General features: G+C 43.6%; 1 protein-coding gene across 1 annotated transcript in view; it reads right to left on the reverse strand.

The window, feature by feature from the left end:
• Positions 1-17,567, reverse strand: part of LOC124795810 (ecdysone-induced protein 78C) — a 165,918-nt gene that overhangs the window by 57,879 nt on the left and 90,472 nt on the right. The window contains exon 2 of the mRNA XM_047259892.1: positions 2,039-2,180. Within this exon, the coding sequence (XP_047115848.1) occupies positions 2,039-2,180 (142 nt within the window). The remainder of the gene's footprint in view (positions 1-2,038; positions 2,181-17,567) is intronic.

Raw genomic sequence — 17,567 nt, forward strand, 5'->3', positions numbered from 1 at the left:
GGGAGGGCCCTCCAACCAAATCGGGATTTTGACGATCTAACGCAGCAACTGGGCAGAATTTGGCACTATACCCCTCACGAGGGCATCCAACAACATTGTCAATCAATGCCAAGCCGTATAACTGCTTGCGTAAGGGCCACAGGTAGTCCAATGCATTAAGGTGCTACAGTGCATTATTAACTTACTCAATTTACTCTTGACTAAATCATCCAATTTTACTAAACTGTAATCACTTTTCTATCTGTTCATGTACATAACTTCTACAGGTTTCCGTCCCATTCAGCTAATTCCTTCGCGGTGCGTCTTGTTTTTGTCTTAGAGAGACTGGTTTGACAGTTGTTGAAGGGAGTCTGAATACTCGCTAGCATATGACAAGAAAGGTAAAATCTGTCATTGCCTTCGTGCCCTGAACACCTAATTGCGTATTCGAGCAGGATAAGGGAAGATCTCACATTGCAGTTGAAACCACAACAGCCTTGAGAAACATATGGACCCGTGACTGGCCTCTCTGATCCCCTGATTTGTCACCCATAGCTTACATTTGGAGGGTGTTTGCTACCCTGTGAGGGTCACATCTAATATTGTTGTCGATGATGGACATCACTTCTGCTTGGAATCATTTAATACCCTTTATATGATGAACATCTCCGCAAAGTTAGATAAATAGCGTACCATTTTCCGTTTCCTTCAGCGTATTTGAATATATGGTGATCATATACATTATCTGATCAAAAGTACCTGGACACTTCTACCTAATACGGAATGGATCACTACTAGATGTCACAAGAGGCGGAGCCATGTGCATAAAAGGAAGCAGGAAGTATTGTGTTTTCTGCAGAGAAGCATTAACAGCAGAAGCTGTCTGTCAGGAGAGTTCAATAATATCGAAGCTGGACTAGTCATTCGATGTCACCTGACCAACAAATCCATCAGCGACATTTCAATTCTTCTAAAGCTCCCCAAGTCGACTTCTGGTGATGTGATTGTAGTGTGGAAACGAGAAGGAATTACCACAGCTAAATCAAGGCCAGGTGGACCTCATGGATTGATGGACAGTGACTGCCAAGCACTGTGAGGGGGTGGTTGTAATAAATCACATGGAATAAACGGAAGGAATCACTCGTAAGTTCCAGCAGTCCAGCTAGTACAGTGACTGTGAATAGGGAGTTAAAAAGAGTGGGGTGCAATGATAGAAAATATCCTCGTTAGTCATATATTTCTAGAATCAGTGCTAAGTGAAGTTTGAGACAGAGTAAAGAGTGACGCCATTTGACAATGAATGACTGGAAACGAGTGATTTGGAGTGATGAATCACGCTATACCTTTTGGGAACCCGATGTTTGGCTCTGGCGAATGCTCGGAGATCACTAACTGCCATCTGCCATCATAGTGTAGTGTCAGCAGTGAAGTAAGAAGGAGGAGAATGCTTTTCGTGGTTAGAGTATAGTCACCTAACTGCGCTTCAGAAAACACTAAGTGCAGAACGATATGAACACACTTTATGGTACTGTGCACTGCATGCAGTAGAGGAAAGGTTCAGAGGCGACGACTCTGTATCAGCATAATAATGCACCCTGTCATAAAACAACATTGTGAGGTGGTGGTCTGTGGACAATAAGGTTCCTGAAACGAACTGGTCCGTCCAGAGTCCCAACCTGAACCCAATACAATGGAACACTCATACAAAGAGTTAGAACGTGACTTCGCTACCCCACCTTCCCCCCCCCCCCCCCCCCCCCCAACCCACCGGCGTCAATTTACTACCTTCTCTGGTTTCGCCTCTTGAGGAATAGAAAAGAATAAGCTACCATTCCTCCACAGGGGCATTCAGACACCTGATCGAAAGCGTCCCTAACAGGGTTCAAGCCGCCATAAAGGCGAAGGTTGGCCACAGCCTATACTGATGTCAACTAATGTGTGTCCGAATACTCTTGGTCAGACAATATAGACGCTGCACTATACTGCGTGTCTGATATTTTTATAACAGAGAAAATGTGATCCAAAAATAGAGTTATGGCTGGATGGCTGGGCGACTTACAGTCCCGCGACATGCCAACGGCGAGGCATTTCTTGAAGCGGCAGTACTGGCAGCGGTTGCGGTTCAGCCGGATGACCAAGCACTTGCCGTCTCGTAGGCACCGGTACTCGATCTGCTTCTGGATACTTCTCCGGAAAAATCCCTGCGAACAAGCGCAGAGAAATCCGTATAGAGCCCAACACTTTTAGAGCTGAATTTCGTACACTGCTACCTGTGTGGCTAAATGGTAACAGCGTATTCGGCGTAACCCAGTCATCATAAGTACAATAATTGCACAGACGGTCTGTAATGCGATACAATACATCTATTAAACATATACAGTAATAAAACACTAAAAAGTATGACATAAATATTTAAAAAGGGTGGCAAACGCTTCACTTAGGGCCTGCAAGCGTCTACACAAATTTATGCAAGAGCTATAAAGATTCTAAACTTGCCTGTTTTTTTTTTTAAATGATTAGACAAGTTTGAGAATGTGTAGTGCACCCAAACTCGACAGGAACTTACTGTTAGTTAGTTAGTTATTTAGCTACATGCTCCATGGATCATTTTGCACAATAGGACGTAATGATGTGGAACGATCATTTTAAATTCACATCGCAAATTAATTTGTACATACTGTTACATTATGAACATTTCTATAATTTTTTTTTTGCAAGAAGAAAAAAGATATACAGATGAGAGTTAGTAATTCTTATCCACCACCGTTTACACATTAGAAGGAATTGTTAACGAGAAACTTTCTCAGTTTGTTACCAAATTTTACTTTTCTGTCTGCCAGACATCTCGTATCACTGGGTAAGTGATCAAAAATTTTTGTTGCAGCATTGTGCAGACCTTTTTGTGCTACAGACAACCTTAACGTGGAGTAATGAATGTCATTCTCCCTTCTGGTATTGTAATTATGTACCTAACCGTTCCTTTTGAAGTGCGGTGGATTATTTACAACAAATTTCAGGAGAGAATAAATATTTTGTGAAGTAGTGATCAGAATGTTCAACTTCTTAAACAGATGCCTAAATGATGATCGTTGGTGAGCACCTCATCTTATTCTGACAGCACGTTTTTGCGCATTGAAGACTTTCTCTCTTAAAGATGAGTTATGTCAGAACAGCGTTCCATATGACATTGAACGAAAATATGCAAAATATGTTAACTTACTATTTTGTCCCTCCCCAAGATTTGCAATATCTCTAAGCGCAAATGTACTGAACTAAGTTGTTTTAGGAGTTCCAAAATATGTTTTTTTCCAATTCAAATTCACATCAATAAGGACCCCCTAAGAATGTTGAAGTTTCCACCCTATTTATTATTTCCTCTCCAAATGTTGCACTTATCATTGGTGTAGTATCTCTAGATGTGTAGAACTAAATGTGTTTGTGTCTTTTTAAAACTGAGGATGAGACCAGTCGCAGAAAACCTGTGAATGAAACTTTAAAGAACTTTGTTTACCATTTCTTCTGTTTCTGTACGTATTTCGAACTCTAGTTACATATCCACTTTATGTTCTGCTTAGATTCATTCCATTGATAAGAAAATGATAAGCACATTTCATTAGTATATACTAGGTGTATATTAATACGAATAAGAATACCGCCATTTTGATTCAACGATCTAAAAATATATAATTCTTAATGTTAGGTTTCCACAGTAAATTAAAAATCCGAAACAGAAGTGAAATTGGTCAGGTGCGAGTAGCAGTCGCCCAATGAGGGTTCCGTACAAATCTAATTACGTATACAGACAGTTCATCCGTACCGGCAATCGAGAATCGCGACCATTTTTGCCGTTAGCGACACTGATACTGGCAAGGTATCGTTCTCAGGGATTCCGAGACTTTCGAAATGTTTTAATTTCTGTAATATAAATGTGACAAAGTCATGCCGGAGGCAGGCGACCGTTATCATAATAATCAGAAGTTCTCCATTCAGGCTGATTGGGCGTAGAGGTAAAAGTCAAACATCTTGTTGCTCATATGATGCCTTTCTTAATTTATCCATTATCAGACGTCCAGGAGTGATTACTGCACGTTGATACGGTTTTTCAAGTTGGATGTGAAATAAATATTCGCGGACTAGTTGTATGTGCAAGAAATATTTGCGGATTAGTCTGCAAATATTTATTCCACACACAACTTGAAACGCCATATCCAAGTGCAGTAATCGCTCCTAGATAGCTGATTATGGATAAATTTCGAAATGCGTCATATGAGCAATAAATTCGCTAATATCCTCGGCGTCGAGCGCCCCTATGCTCCAGCAATTAAAGTCATTCCTTGCCAGATGTCTGACTTTTGCCGTTGCGACCCATTCAACCTGAGTTGAGAACTACTGATTGGGTGCATATAATGGTCGCCTGCCTCCTGCGTGAGTTTACGCCACATTTATATTATAGAAATTAAAACGTTCTTGAAGTTGTATGTGAAACAAATATTTGCGGTCTAGTCTGCAAATGTTTGTTTCACACACAACATGAAACGCCATACCTACGTGCAGTTTTCGCTCCCGGATGTCTGATGATGGATGAATTCTTAAACGCCTCTTAGAGCAGTAAAGTCATTCCTTGCCAATTGTTTGACTCTTATCATTGCGACCCAGTCAGCCTGAATGCAAAACTGATTGTTTTAATTTCAAATTTGATGTCAGATAACAAATGACAAAGGAAGTATTATTTCGGGTGATAAAGTTACAAATTAACAATTTTCGTATCTTTTCCTTTACTTGTATTGGGAAACTTTTCTTTTTACCAAATTTCACGATTTTAGACCAATGTGAAGTACCCTATAGGTTTTGATGAGTGAGTTTGTGGGTATCAAAATATGAGACATAAATGGCCGTATCTTTTGACTGTGTTGATTTAGAAGCTTCAATTTTTTTTTATACCGCCAAAGGACCGTAGGCCCTAGTATGTGAAATTTCAACGTGATACGTCTACCCTTTAGCGAGAGAAAGGACGAACAGTACGAGAGTAAGGTAAGAAATGCCAAAAAAATTTTTTTGTGACATAGTTACAAATTTACGGTTTTCAGATTTCTGTCGTTGGTTGTACTATGATTCTTCCCTTTTGCCAATTTCATGATTCTAGAATTAATCCATTTTTACGCTTGTCATCAGAATCCCGTTTCAAATAAGATCCAGAGGATTTACATAGTTACATGGTTGACTTGAAACGGACATGAGCAGAATGACTGAGGGAATACTGGTTTCTAGTTTTCTCTGCATTACAGTTCCTTCATCTGCGACCAATTTAGCAAATTATTCAACTTGGTCGTCTCCATCCTGGCTGCATTTATAGCACATCTTTGTTGTTAGGATATTTCTGAAAGTATTTGTTTGGTGTGTAGCTTTAATTGGAGTAAAACTTGAACTGTAAACAGTTCCATATGATTTTACTGTAGAATGCTGAACATTATACGAACGGATCGGGTAATTAATGAAGAGGTACTGAATAGAATCGGGTAGAAAAGAAATACATGGACAACTTGACTGAAATAAGGCATTGGTTGATAGAACATCTCCTGAGGCGTCAAGGAATCTGATAATGGATGCAAGAGTGTATGACGAGGACGGGGAGAGAGGTATAATAATTGTCGAGAGAGAGCCCGCTTGCTTAGCCGGCACAGTAGCTCAACGTGTTCGGTCAGTGGGTTGGTTACCCTCTGTAAAAAAAAAAAAAAAAAAAAAAAACCTGAGTGAACGGATCAACGAAGAACCTGAACGGGTGTCATCGGATGTCCACCCCGAACAAATTTAACGAACAGTGTAGAACAAAAAAGTGGTTACGTGCTTGCCCGCAGTGCAGCGGGCCCGGGTTCGATTCCCGGCCGGGTTGGAGATTTTCTTCGCTCGTGGATAATGGGCTGGGTGTTGTGCTGTCCTCCTCCTCATCATCATTTCATCCTCATCCGACACGCAAGTCGCCCAATGTGGCGTCGATTGAAGTAAGATTTGCACTCGGCGGCCGAACTTCCCCGGATGGGGCCTTCCAGCCAACAATGCCACACGCTCATTTTCATTTTGTGCGCTTGTGTGTGTTTGTGTGTGTGTGTGTGTGTGTGTGTGTGTGTGAGAGAGAGAGAGAGAGAGAGAGAGAGAGAGAGAGAGAGAGAGAGAGAGAGGGGGAGAGAGAGAGAGCGGAGAGCATGGCTTGACTACAGTAATATTAATGTACGGAAGGTAGTCATAAAGGTTCAAATATCATCTTAAAAAGAGTTACGTAGTTATTTGTTGTTGTTGTTGTTTTGTCGGATGTTGTCACGGTAAACTTTGAAATCTCCACACCACAGTATCGCAGCACGCCACCAATGGCTCGGACATTACATATCTAGCAAGCCAAAACGCTGCTGTGTTCAAAGACTTTTTTTAAGATGTTATTTTATAGTTCTAGAAGCTTAGTTCGGCTCAGTTGTGATTATCAAGTTATCTGCAAACATATCCTTCTTGTATCATTTACTTCCACAGAGGAAATAGAAATCTAGATACACACACATAAATATCCAGACAAAATTCTTAACAAATAAACCTGCTTAGAAACATAAAAATTATACTGACAACTTTATTGAAATTGGCAAATTTCGGGAACTGAGAATTCGCATTTCGGAATCGAGAAGTCTCTTCACTGTCAACGGGTGACTGTGTAGTGTGCAATGTCTAGTCACGGCATAATCGGTGCGATATTTCTTGATGCGACGGTGACTACCGAACGGTACGTGAAGGTTTTGGAAGATGACTTCATCCCCGTTATCCAGAGTGACCCTGATTTCACAAGATGTGGCTTATGAAAGATGGAGCTCGACCACATCGAAGCAGGGCAGTGTTTTTGTTGTGGATTGGCAGGAGCCTACCCACGGAGTTTGGAGGAAGCCGAAAGGCACGCGTTTAAGCTCACGCAGGCTGGCGTGAGGTCTGGAACAGGACAAGGAATTCAGACTGCAGAAAAAAGGTGGTACTTGGTGGAATACTTAACTTTAATCCATCAATGTTGAACGTAGCTCTTGTCTGTACATTCTTTACAATATCAATAGCAACTGATAATGGCGCCTTGCTAGGTCGTAGCAAATGACGTAGCTGAAGGCTATGCTAACTATCGTCTCGGCAAATGAGAACGTATTTTGTCAGTGAACCATCGCTAGCAAAGTCGGTTGTGCAACTGGGGCGAGTGCTAGGAAATCTCTGTAGACATGCCGTGTGGCGGCGCTCGGTCTGCAATCACTGATAGTGGCGACACGTGGGTCCGACGTATACTAACGGACCGCGGCCGCGGTGACACCACAGTTTTGATGTCCTGGAGGAGCACTTTGGGGACCGCATTCTGGCTCTGGCGTACCCAGAGGCCACTGGCATGGACCTGCGATTGGCTGCCATATTCTCCGGACCAGAATACATGCGACTCCTTTTTGTGGGGTTATATTAAAGACAAGATGTACAGCAATACCTCCTAAACCATTGCCGAGCTCAAAACAGCCGTTTATGAGGTCATCGACAGCATCGATGTTCCGACATTTCAGCGGGTCATGCAGAATTTCGCTATCCGTCAGCGCCACATCAACGCCAATGATTGGAAGCATATCGAACACGCTATAACCTAAATCCGAGTTTAAGAACCTTCAACATCGCAGTTTTTTAATATACTAAATCCGAGTATCTGTAGTGACGTATGCATGTTGAATAAAATGTGTGAACGCCGTAGTTTGTAACTAATTTACGTTTTTTCCTTATAGGTCAATAATTGTCACACTGTATATATAAAATTGTTATTAGTTACAAATAGACAGAGGTATATGAAATAATAACTCTATATTTTTGCAAATAGCTTGATAATAGCCTTGGAGCCGAAGTAGGCTTGAAGCACCAGAAAATAGTATTTTAATAAAAAGTCTTTGAATGTGCACTGAAGAGCCAAAGAAACTGATACATCTACCTAATATGTGTAAGGCCCCGCGAGCACGCAGAAGTGCCGCAACGACGTGTCATGGACTTGACTAATGTCTGAAGTAGCGCTGGAGGGAACTGACAGCATGAATCCTGCAGGCGTTGCAAGGTATCCCAGATATGCTCAATAATGTTCATGTCTGGGGAGTTTGGTAGCCAGCGGTAGTGTTTAAACTCAGAAGAGTGTTCCTGGAGCCACTCTGTAGCGATTCTGGACGTGCAGGGCGTCGCATTGTCCTGCTGGAATTGCTTAAGTCCGTCGGAATGGACAATCGACATGAATGGATGGAGGTGATCAGACAGGATGCTTACGTACGAATCACCTGTCAGAGTCGTATCTAGACGTATCAGGAGTCCCATATCACTCCAACTGCACACGCCCCACACCATTACAGAGCTTCCACCAGATTGAACAGCCCCCTGCTGGCATGCAGGATCCATGGATTCACGCGTTTCTCTCCATACCCTTACATGTCCATCCGCTCGATACAACTTGAAGAGAGACTCGTCCGACCAGGGAACATGTTTCCAGTCATCAACAGTCGAATGTCAGTGTTGACGGGCCAGGTGAGGCGTAAAGCTTTGTACATGAACGGATCTTCGGCTCCGAAAACCCATATCGATGATGTTTCGTTGAATGGTTCGCACGTTGACACTAGTTGATGGCCCAGCATTGAAATCTGCAGCAATTTGCGGAAGAGTTGCACTTCTGTCGCACTGAACGATTTTCTTCAGTCGTCGTTGGCCTTTCCTTGCAGGATCTTTTTCCGGCCGCAGTAATGTCGGAGATTTGATGTTTTACCAGATTCCTGATATTCACGGTGCACTTGTGAAGTGGTCGTGCGGGGAAGTCCCCACTTCATCGCTACCTCGGAGATGCTGTGTCCCATCGCTAGCGCGGCGGCTATAACACCACATTCAATCACACTTAAGTCTTGATATCCTGCCATTGTAGCAGCAGTAACTGATCTGATTGCGCCAGACACTTGTTGTCTTATACGGGCGTTGCCGACCACAGCGCCGTAATCTGCCTGCTTACATATCTCTGTATTTGGATACGCATGCCTATACCAGTTTCTTTGGCTCTTCAGTGTAGCATCGTTCTGGCTTAGTATCTATAACGCTGCAGACGGAGAAGAATTCAAAATTTTGCTTATTCTCCTCTAGCTGTTTGCTGCGGTACTGTGGCGCGGAGATTTCAATGCTTAGCAGGAGAAATAACGAATTTAATTACGTATCCTGTCCTAAGTTGTAGTAGTTATTCAGAAACTTACGAGGTTTGCACAGGACAGACTAGCTTAGGAGGGGGGGGGGGGGGGGGGCTGTATCAAGCCGTTGTTCGGAATGTGTGGATCACCAACATTTCTAAATAATAATTCCGTCTTTTAAAATGCTGTTACGTATTTGTTTGTATCTATCGTAGCTAAATAGCATCAGCTGACTTTCTGCGAACCCATACCAAAGAGGAGATCTAGTATATGCTTACACTTTTATGCAGTGCCATGCTAAACAAAAAGTTCTCAGTTTTCAAACGGCATCGAATCGAATAAAAGTTTAGCTACCGTTATCAGGCAGTAACAGTACTGACGGCCAGGATTGACACAGCGTCCGCCAGTAAGGAGGAAAACAATAAAATATAATGCTGTGTGCCGTACGGGATCTCTACGTTCCCCGCTGTCTGTCTTCAGCGGCTGGATCCTTTTGCGTCTCGACTGAACGCCTCTCTCGGTTATCTGAGCAAAAGGATTTCTCAGCATATCGGGTACCGCTGCGCAGGCGGCAGCGAAACTCACGGCAGGGCTTTGCAGTGGCTGGGGGATTTGGCCGCCTTCGCGAAACCCGCGCGATAAGCAGGCGATTCCGTCTCCACGTCGCACGCCGGACCGCCTTCTGGCAATGGCCACGCCGTCGACCGGGCCGGCTTAGCAGGGTCTTCGCCAGCCGGGCACCTGTGTCAGTAGGGTGTGACCTACTTCCACAAATTTCAAATTTTTTGAGGTGACCGTATCCATACGGAACAGACCGATAAGGTCGAGTAATCCGAAAAGCCGCCTTGTCAGAAGCAGCCCAGAGTACCCAGTCAGAAGGTATCAGTTGCCTGCGTATCACTTAGCAGCATGACGTGAACTAACACTGCTGCATTTATACTGTAGGCGCCAGTGTTAAGTGTGTATTAAAGAGTGTGATGTACCTATATCCACTGATGAGGATGGGCCAGTACGTTAAGACCGCCTGCTTATTAGCTCGTTGGTTCACCTCTGGCACGCAATACCGCAGCGATTCTGCGTGGCATGGATTCCACAAGACCTTGGTGGATTTCGAGAGGAATGTGGGATCAGATCACAAGCAGATGGTTTGTGAGCACTCTGCTGGCGTCCGACAGCGCCTATCCCTTCAGGTTCAGATCAGGCTAATTTGATGGCTAAGTTATTTTGGGGTCATCGATCTCATTCCATTAGATTATTGCTGGGTGGGCTGGCTTAAGAGCGAGGTCATCAAGCGCAAAGTGGACACACGGGAGAAACTTCTTCGCTCGTATTTTAGGCTCGTGTGTTCAAGTAAAGGGCTGTACGAACAAGCTCAGATCAGCAACACAGCAGCTGTTACGAGAGCTGCAAACTGCATTGCAGCTGACACTTAACTTTTTGAGCACCTTTTGCGAGGAAATGTACACAATCAATTAAAAACATTAGATCTCAGTGTTTCATTTACTGTTACCTGCATTTGTCCTGTTCCCCAATGGTTTGATTAGGTTCCTCGGAAACTGTTCAGAACAGGAAATACGTTAATATGACGTATCTTGTTCAGAATCGCCAATACTGTGCATAGTTGAGCCTAAATCACTCTGTTTTTAAGAGGTTGCTTAAGAATCCACAGCCTCTGTCCTGCGGTAGCAGGGCCAGCCAATGGTGGACGGTGGACACACGTCTATTCGTGAGTCGGCAGCTACTACTTATCTCATTTCAGTCTGTGGCCCGACGGCCTTCCCGTATCCACAGGCGTCAGTTACCGTGAAGACGTAAGCCGTGTGAACCATCTGCCTGTAACTCGTGTAAACTTTACTCTGTCTGCATCCGTTTTTCAACATATTGTGTTTCTACAGCAATTATGGATAATCTAATCGACTTTAGCCCACACAGGAATGGAAAAACACTTAGAAACTGCACTCTGTCTGACCAGCGTAGGAGACAAACGATCGTTATGTGGCACACGGGTATAACATGGGTCCTGCTCACTTCCCAATCTCGTAGGCTCGTTCGCAGCCCGGACATCTACACGTGTAGATCAACATAGATCGTCCACTCGTGATCCAATAAATTGATCTTATATGCCACTTTGCAGCAACCCATGACTCGAAACTAGCAAAGTAGCCGAAGACAACGGAATGTTTCGGAATCCTTTACTATCCTTTACAGCTTGTTTGAAAACATTGTAAACAGAAAAAATACCAGTATATGTACTAAGGGCGTTCAATATATAATGCATCACAGTTTTTCATTCAGAATTCCAATGTACCATATTATTCCCATTTCTTTGAGCTACGAAAACCTAATGTTTCAACACAATCATTCAATGCGGGAGCCGTACGAGCCGGAACTGGGAGGGTCTGGCCCCAATGCCCGCATGGTACTATTCTATTGGTTAACCTTGGAGCCAACTTCTTACTGCATCAATAACCTCCCCATCATCCACATACTACTTCCCCCGACGTGTATCCATCATTGGATTAAAGAGTTGGGAGTCGGACAGTGCGAGATGCGGGCTGTATGTTGGATGAGGAAGAACAGTCCAATGAAGTTTCGTGAGCTCCTCTCGGGTGCGCAGACTGTGAGGCCTTGTGTTGTCATGGAGGTGTTTCATTGTGATCCATCGATCACATCGAATGAGTGTGTCCGCACGTTCCAACACTGCAGCAGTCACAGCTGTGTGCCACCGGCTAGCACGCGAAAGATCGGACAGTTTTGCGTGACCGTGTTGCGACGATGACCCACGCCTCACCCAACGACTCACAGTGCTTTTCTTCGCTGCCAGACATCCGTAGACATTCTGCAAGCGCCAATGAATATCTGCGATGCTCTGGATCTATGCTGAAAGAAACTGAATGATAGCTCTCAGCTTGGAACGCGCTACCGTTACGGACGTCATTTTGAAGGCTACGTATAACGCCGCCACCTATCGAAACTTCGCGAGACAGTAGGGGCTGAAGTGGGAATATTCCACGAAGTCCCACAATAAGTTCAACATTTTTTCAGCCAAAAATGGCAGAGAAAAATATGTTGTATTACTTATTGAACGCTTCTCGTAACTAACGGTACTGAACCCGATGGACTTTAATTTCACGACAGGAATTTTACACGGAAAGTACTATAACAACCTAACTTCAATAAAACCCCACGAAGCCGTAAACGATTCTGCCTGCAGTAGGCCCGTCATTACGTACTGGACTGCCAAAAATTCGTCTTTCCAGGAAACTAGGGTGGCACAGTTTCTAGTTGCTCATTTCCCACTTACATCAATAACCTTCACAATATGAGTAATTCAAGAAAAGCTGTAAAACACTAATACACTGTGCATGTCCCTAAACTGTTCTCGCTAAGTAAATGAGGCAAACTCTTTGGCATATAACTGCACTATATTTTCGCGGTGAATAATCGCAAATACTGCCAGCACCGTACTAAACAACAAGCACACTCTTTCAGCGCACACTTCTTGGTTCAATTCTTATGTTTTTCAATTCGTTTTACCATTTGGTCCACTCAGACTGCATATTCTCACTAACAGTCGCATTCAATATCAAAGCGACGACTCAGTAATTAGAATACACAACAACATAAGTCTTCTGACGGTAAGAACTAAAAGTGTTGTATGGTACTGTTGGCTGGGATTCCCCACGGGATGCGATCAAACGGCTGTGGAAACGGTGTTCTTCCTCCACGCACAATCGGCGCTGCCTCTGCGGGCTCGTAAGATGCGTATTTTTAGAGTGTAGGTGAGAATAATGGATGTGTGTATAGCGTGACGGTAGTGTTGGATGATGATGAGGAAGTAGATGAAGATGATGATGATGAAGTAGATGAAGATGATGATGATGAAGTAGATGATGATGAAGTAGATGATGATGATGATGAAGTGGATGATAAGAGAGATGCTAAAACCCGATGACGACATATAGCCTTATTTGTCTCGAATAACACCAAGCTGGCCGTCGAACTTAATGCCCCCATACAACAGGCGGATCACCATCAGCAGTGTCATATGTCCTCAGTTCAAGAGACACTGTGGAGAGGTCTGGAATATAATTCAGGATATTTATGCAAAGATTGGTGGCCAGGAACTTTACGCCACATCCTCTCCTCCCTTTGCCGGCCAAAAACTGACAGTGGAAAGTTTACCCACAAATAGTATTCGAACATAAAGTTCCGAGTAGCAGCGCACAGGCGTACGTTAGTGACCTCTGCTACCGAGGTGGTACCGCTGTCAGATGTTCACATAGTATTCACTGCTCGTCAGAATATTACACAGCTCCTTAATTTTCAGTGAGTTACTGCCTCTAAAATAATCCGCTATAATACACCGTAAGGTGTTAAGACTACTAAGAAACGCAATTTTGAATTCAGCTAACAATACTCTTAGAAAAACCATCCACATGGGATTTTATTACTCACGCCTGATTTATACTGTGCCCTATCACACTGTTCCTCAATAAAACACACTATTGAACATTTTACAAAAAAAAAAAAAAAAAAGAAGCTGGAGTCAGTGAGGGGAGCTGTGAAATCAGTCGAGTATCGCGATCCTGTGGAGTCCGACATTGACCTCGTCGCAAGAATCGTCTGCGTGGCTGCTAGAATCAAAGAAACTCCCGGTGTGTTCGAGAGTGTTCGGCAGTCCATGCTTCTCGGTGTGAGGCATGCGTGGCGTCTGATGGCACAAACTTCGAGCACGTGTTCTGACATTAGAGCTGTATTCATGTCGTAACCACGTGTACTCATTATGTTCAATAAATGTTTCAAGCGATTCCCTCTCTTCATTCCTTTCCGATCTTCGACCTCTGTTACCACTTACCCCTGATGTTTGCAGTCGTGGGTTGCTACGCAGTTCTCAATCCTTATGATGTGTCCTACCTGCTCTAGAGGTCTATCGCAATATTTCTGCGACACCCTACATACAAAGACTGAAATGTAAAAAGGACATTCACGCCGCTACCGTCGAAGATCTTCAGAAGTGAGCGATAATAGTATTCTACTTAGGTTAAGACTTCTTAACTATTTCTGAGCTTGATCAAGCGTGTTTCTGTGTTCACGGGGAGCACAGTGGGAACTGCCCTTTACTTTCCACGCCACACTTCGTAGATACCGCATTTATGAAACTCATAGTTCTCGCAATGCAATGGTAAATGACAAGAAAATATTAACATGAAATTTTGATTGTTATTTCATACTTTATGAATTCCTTGATATTTCCACCAGTGCATTGCTAACGTGTGACATGAAGAGAGGAATCGATGAGAGGCGCACTTAGAAGAGGTCATCAGATTTCTGTAGGGATCACTAGTAACTAAAAACCGAAGGGTGATAACCAATCGGATTGTATTCGCCTGGTATTCAGTGTTTCATATTAGTATTGTTCTTACAAAATGCTTTTGCGATGTATTCCAAATAGTATGTCAGCAGTCTGGAAGAGAGATGAGTTAAAGTTTCTGAACCAGTTTGCTTGCTTAGAAAAGAAAGGATCCACAAAGACCATGTTTTTCTTGCTAACTTTTTTCCTTGTGGAACGCAAAAGCACTCACTTCCAGTAGCTCGCTTTCGTGCATTACGTGGCAATGCAGTATTGCGTCCCCTGTGAACACTTCTAGGACGAAAATGTATTGCCGCAAACATGGCCGAATAAGTGGCCGGAAGACTATCGCCAAACGTGTAGCTGCAACTCGTGAGGTCAGCAATGATGGCTGTCACAATGCCTGACTATATCGTCAGCAAGCTGCAGTTTCTGTTGTCGATGCAACCGTGTGCCTCAGCCTCGCGATAGTAGCCATTTTCATCCGCAACACCAGCAGTAAGCCTTCTCACGATGCACTGTCTTGCAACTCTCTGGCGGTCTAGAAGATGTAGCTCCTGTTAAAACCGATTACTTGAACTGCCACTCTTCGCGGATACTTACAGAACCAGCCGTAATTGTTATCTCGACGTACCCTGGCCGCCCGTAAGTGTAGACGAGAGGGGGTACTATTCCCTTTGGAATCTGGTGGTATAAACTTCGTTTGTTACAAAGTTCCACCAATTTGCAGCAATGATTATCTACGAGAAGCAGCATTCCCGAGCACGAGATGATTTATTTAAATGTATTTCTGTTTCTGTGTTTTTAGACGTATTTACTTGGCGTTTTTCTAATTATTTTTGTTGCTATCCAACAGGAATTTCTAAGTCGTCACGATTTTTATGGTTCCATGTCTCAGTCGGTAAAAACGGAGCCCTTATAGGATCGCTTTTTTGTCCTTCGGACTGTCTGCCCCTCTCTCCAACGTTTTTTTTCTCAGGAACAGGTAGACTTTGCAATTTGAAATTTGTGTCACATTCTGAGATCTACCTTCCCTTGGCGATGTAAAAACTGAAAGCTTCTAAGTCAACGCAATCCAAAGATACGGTTATTTGTTGCACATCAAAATCTAGACTCTCAAGATTTGTTTTTCGTGAATATGTGATACCGAAAGCCTACGAAATTGAAAGGTTCCTATGAGACGAAGTTAAACTTGACTACAACGAAGTTACTGGAATACACCTCTCCATAGTGAGCAGTGTCATCTACGTCAAACTGATTAACGATTCAGTGTGATGGAATCATTCGAGATACTAAACATGAACTCAGATTTCGTCACTCTGATGGGCATGTTGGATAGAGAACCATTGATCGCGCAGGCTTAGGACTACGAAGCATAGGTATCTTCGAACTTCCCTTCGAGGTTCCGTGTGACTTGGTGATTGACGCCTTACGCCCATATGGAAGAGTGCTTAGCCACGTGGAGGAAACCTGGTCCAACTTCACGTCCTACACCGTTCTCAATGGGGTGCGACATCTCAGAATAGAACTGACACAACATGTACCCTCATACTTGTTCATCGGCGGATGCAGAGCAATAGTCATCTACGATGGCCAACCCAAAACATGCTCTGGATGCGTGAAAGAGGGCCACGTCAGTTCATCATATAAAATATTTACACTATATACAATATTTGTAGAAGTTGTGGGCAGTATTTGGCTACTCTGATGGCACTGCTTTTAGCCAGTGCCAGGTCCAATCCTGTGCACGAATCAGGGTGAAGGCTGCACTTCATGAGATGACTAGAACTTTGTTCCTCAACACGTTTGGACACTCAGTCTCCATCTTGCTCGAGGCTCCATTTTTTAGTGTGTCCTTGGGTACTGCAACGACCGGGCGCACTCTGTTTAGGGACTTCCATGTACACTGTACCTCATCATGACCAGGTAGTAATTCTTCTTTAATTTCGATTAGTTCTGGATGATCAAGATATCTCCGTTTCCATAGTTCAACCCTGGCTTTGCTTGGGACTGTTTAAAGTACAACAAAACACTTTAATAACTCTTTCTGCAGATCAGACTAACTGATGGTGGCTGACGTTCATGAAGGGGGTGGCCTGAGTGGTTACAAACCTTTTGCCTCTCTATATTAGCAGCCACGTCTCATTTGATAGAGGGCAGAGCTATGTCTCCAACTTACTTCATCTTCTGTGTAGGTGCTAATGCTGTGTAGCTTGCAGGTTTCTATGAGAGCAATATCGACCGTTTTTGCTTGAGAAGATTTGCACAACACAAGGCTAGCACATTCAGAAACAGAGAGCAGTTGTCCTTACTATCTAAGGATGGATACCCTATCCGGATCCCGTTACCTTACGTAGCAGGCAGTTGCGTGCTGATACCTTTGTTTCGACGTTGATACAAGGTGCCTTGAAGGTAAGAGAGAGAGAGGTCTAAGGCAGGCCTGGCCAAACGGTGCTCCACGAGCGCGGGGCCTGCTAGTGCAGCGACAAGTGGAGCACAAGGGAAAACGAAGCTTGCAGCCGGACGCCGCTACAACGAGGCAGTTGCCTTCTCAGACTCCAAGCAACTTACTGGGAATACTACATCCCTCAAACTAACTTTACATTCTGTATTAAGAATACTATGGCGTCTAAGTATTTGTTTAAAAAGGATTGGATGGAGAAGCCATATCGTTTATTGCGGAACGGGTACAGCTATACTTTTCGTATCGTTTGAAAGCCATCCAAGGTGCTTAATATGCCGTCGCGGTATTGTGAGTTGGAAAAATACTCTCTGAAATGTCGTTACAATACCAACCACAAAGGCGATGTGACACAGTTGTCCCCATGACAAATGGCAGTGAGTGCTGGCTGAAATGAAAGCGACAATAGCGAAAAGACTGCATCAAGGATAAGTACAGTGGTGACAAAATCTTTTATGGTCGGCATGACCAATTATTTGAATTCGGTGAGTGTGTTAATGCATGGGGAGAAACATTTGATGGCAGATATGGCGGACAAGATTTGTGCTCTCAAACAAATATTAACCTTTTAATTTCG

Source organism: Schistocerca piceifrons, chromosome 4 (assembly GCF_021461385.2).
Source record: "Schistocerca piceifrons isolate TAMUIC-IGC-003096 chromosome 4, iqSchPice1.1, whole genome shotgun sequence".
NCBI lineage: Eukaryota > Metazoa > Arthropoda > Insecta > Orthoptera > Acrididae > Schistocerca > Schistocerca piceifrons.